Raw genomic sequence first — 213 nt, forward strand, 5'->3', positions numbered from 1 at the left:
AACACCTAGTACTCCCCTTCCAAAACGATGGCCGCGGTGAAGCAGGGTGGGAAGGCAGCTTGCCAAGGTGTGACGTGCCACCATCCCCCCCGGTGCCTGCTCCTGCCACCCACCTGTCTGGCAGTCTGTCCCTGTGTACCCCGGCTGGCACAAGCACGTCGCCGTCCCGTTCACTGCCTGGCACCTCCCGCCGTTCTGGCACACCCTGCTCTC

General features: G+C 65.3%; 1 protein-coding gene across 1 annotated transcript in view; it reads right to left on the reverse strand.

Annotated features, from left to right (window-relative positions):
• Nucleotides 1-213, reverse strand: part of LOC104618222 (sushi, nidogen and EGF-like domain-containing protein 1) — a gene marked incomplete at both ends in the record, with an annotated part of 6,479 nt that overhangs the window by 5,045 nt on the left and 1,221 nt on the right. Inside the window, one exon of the mRNA XM_010283765.1 lies at nucleotides 114-205. Coding sequence (XP_010282067.1) covers nucleotides 114-205 — 92 coding nt within the window. The remainder of the gene's footprint in view (nucleotides 1-113; nucleotides 206-213) is intronic.

This window comes from Phaethon lepturus, unplaced genomic scaffold (genome assembly GCF_000687285.1).
Source record: "Phaethon lepturus isolate BGI_N335 unplaced genomic scaffold, ASM68728v1 scaffold26753, whole genome shotgun sequence".
Taxonomy (NCBI): Eukaryota; Metazoa; Chordata; class Aves; order Phaethontiformes; family Phaethontidae; genus Phaethon; species Phaethon lepturus.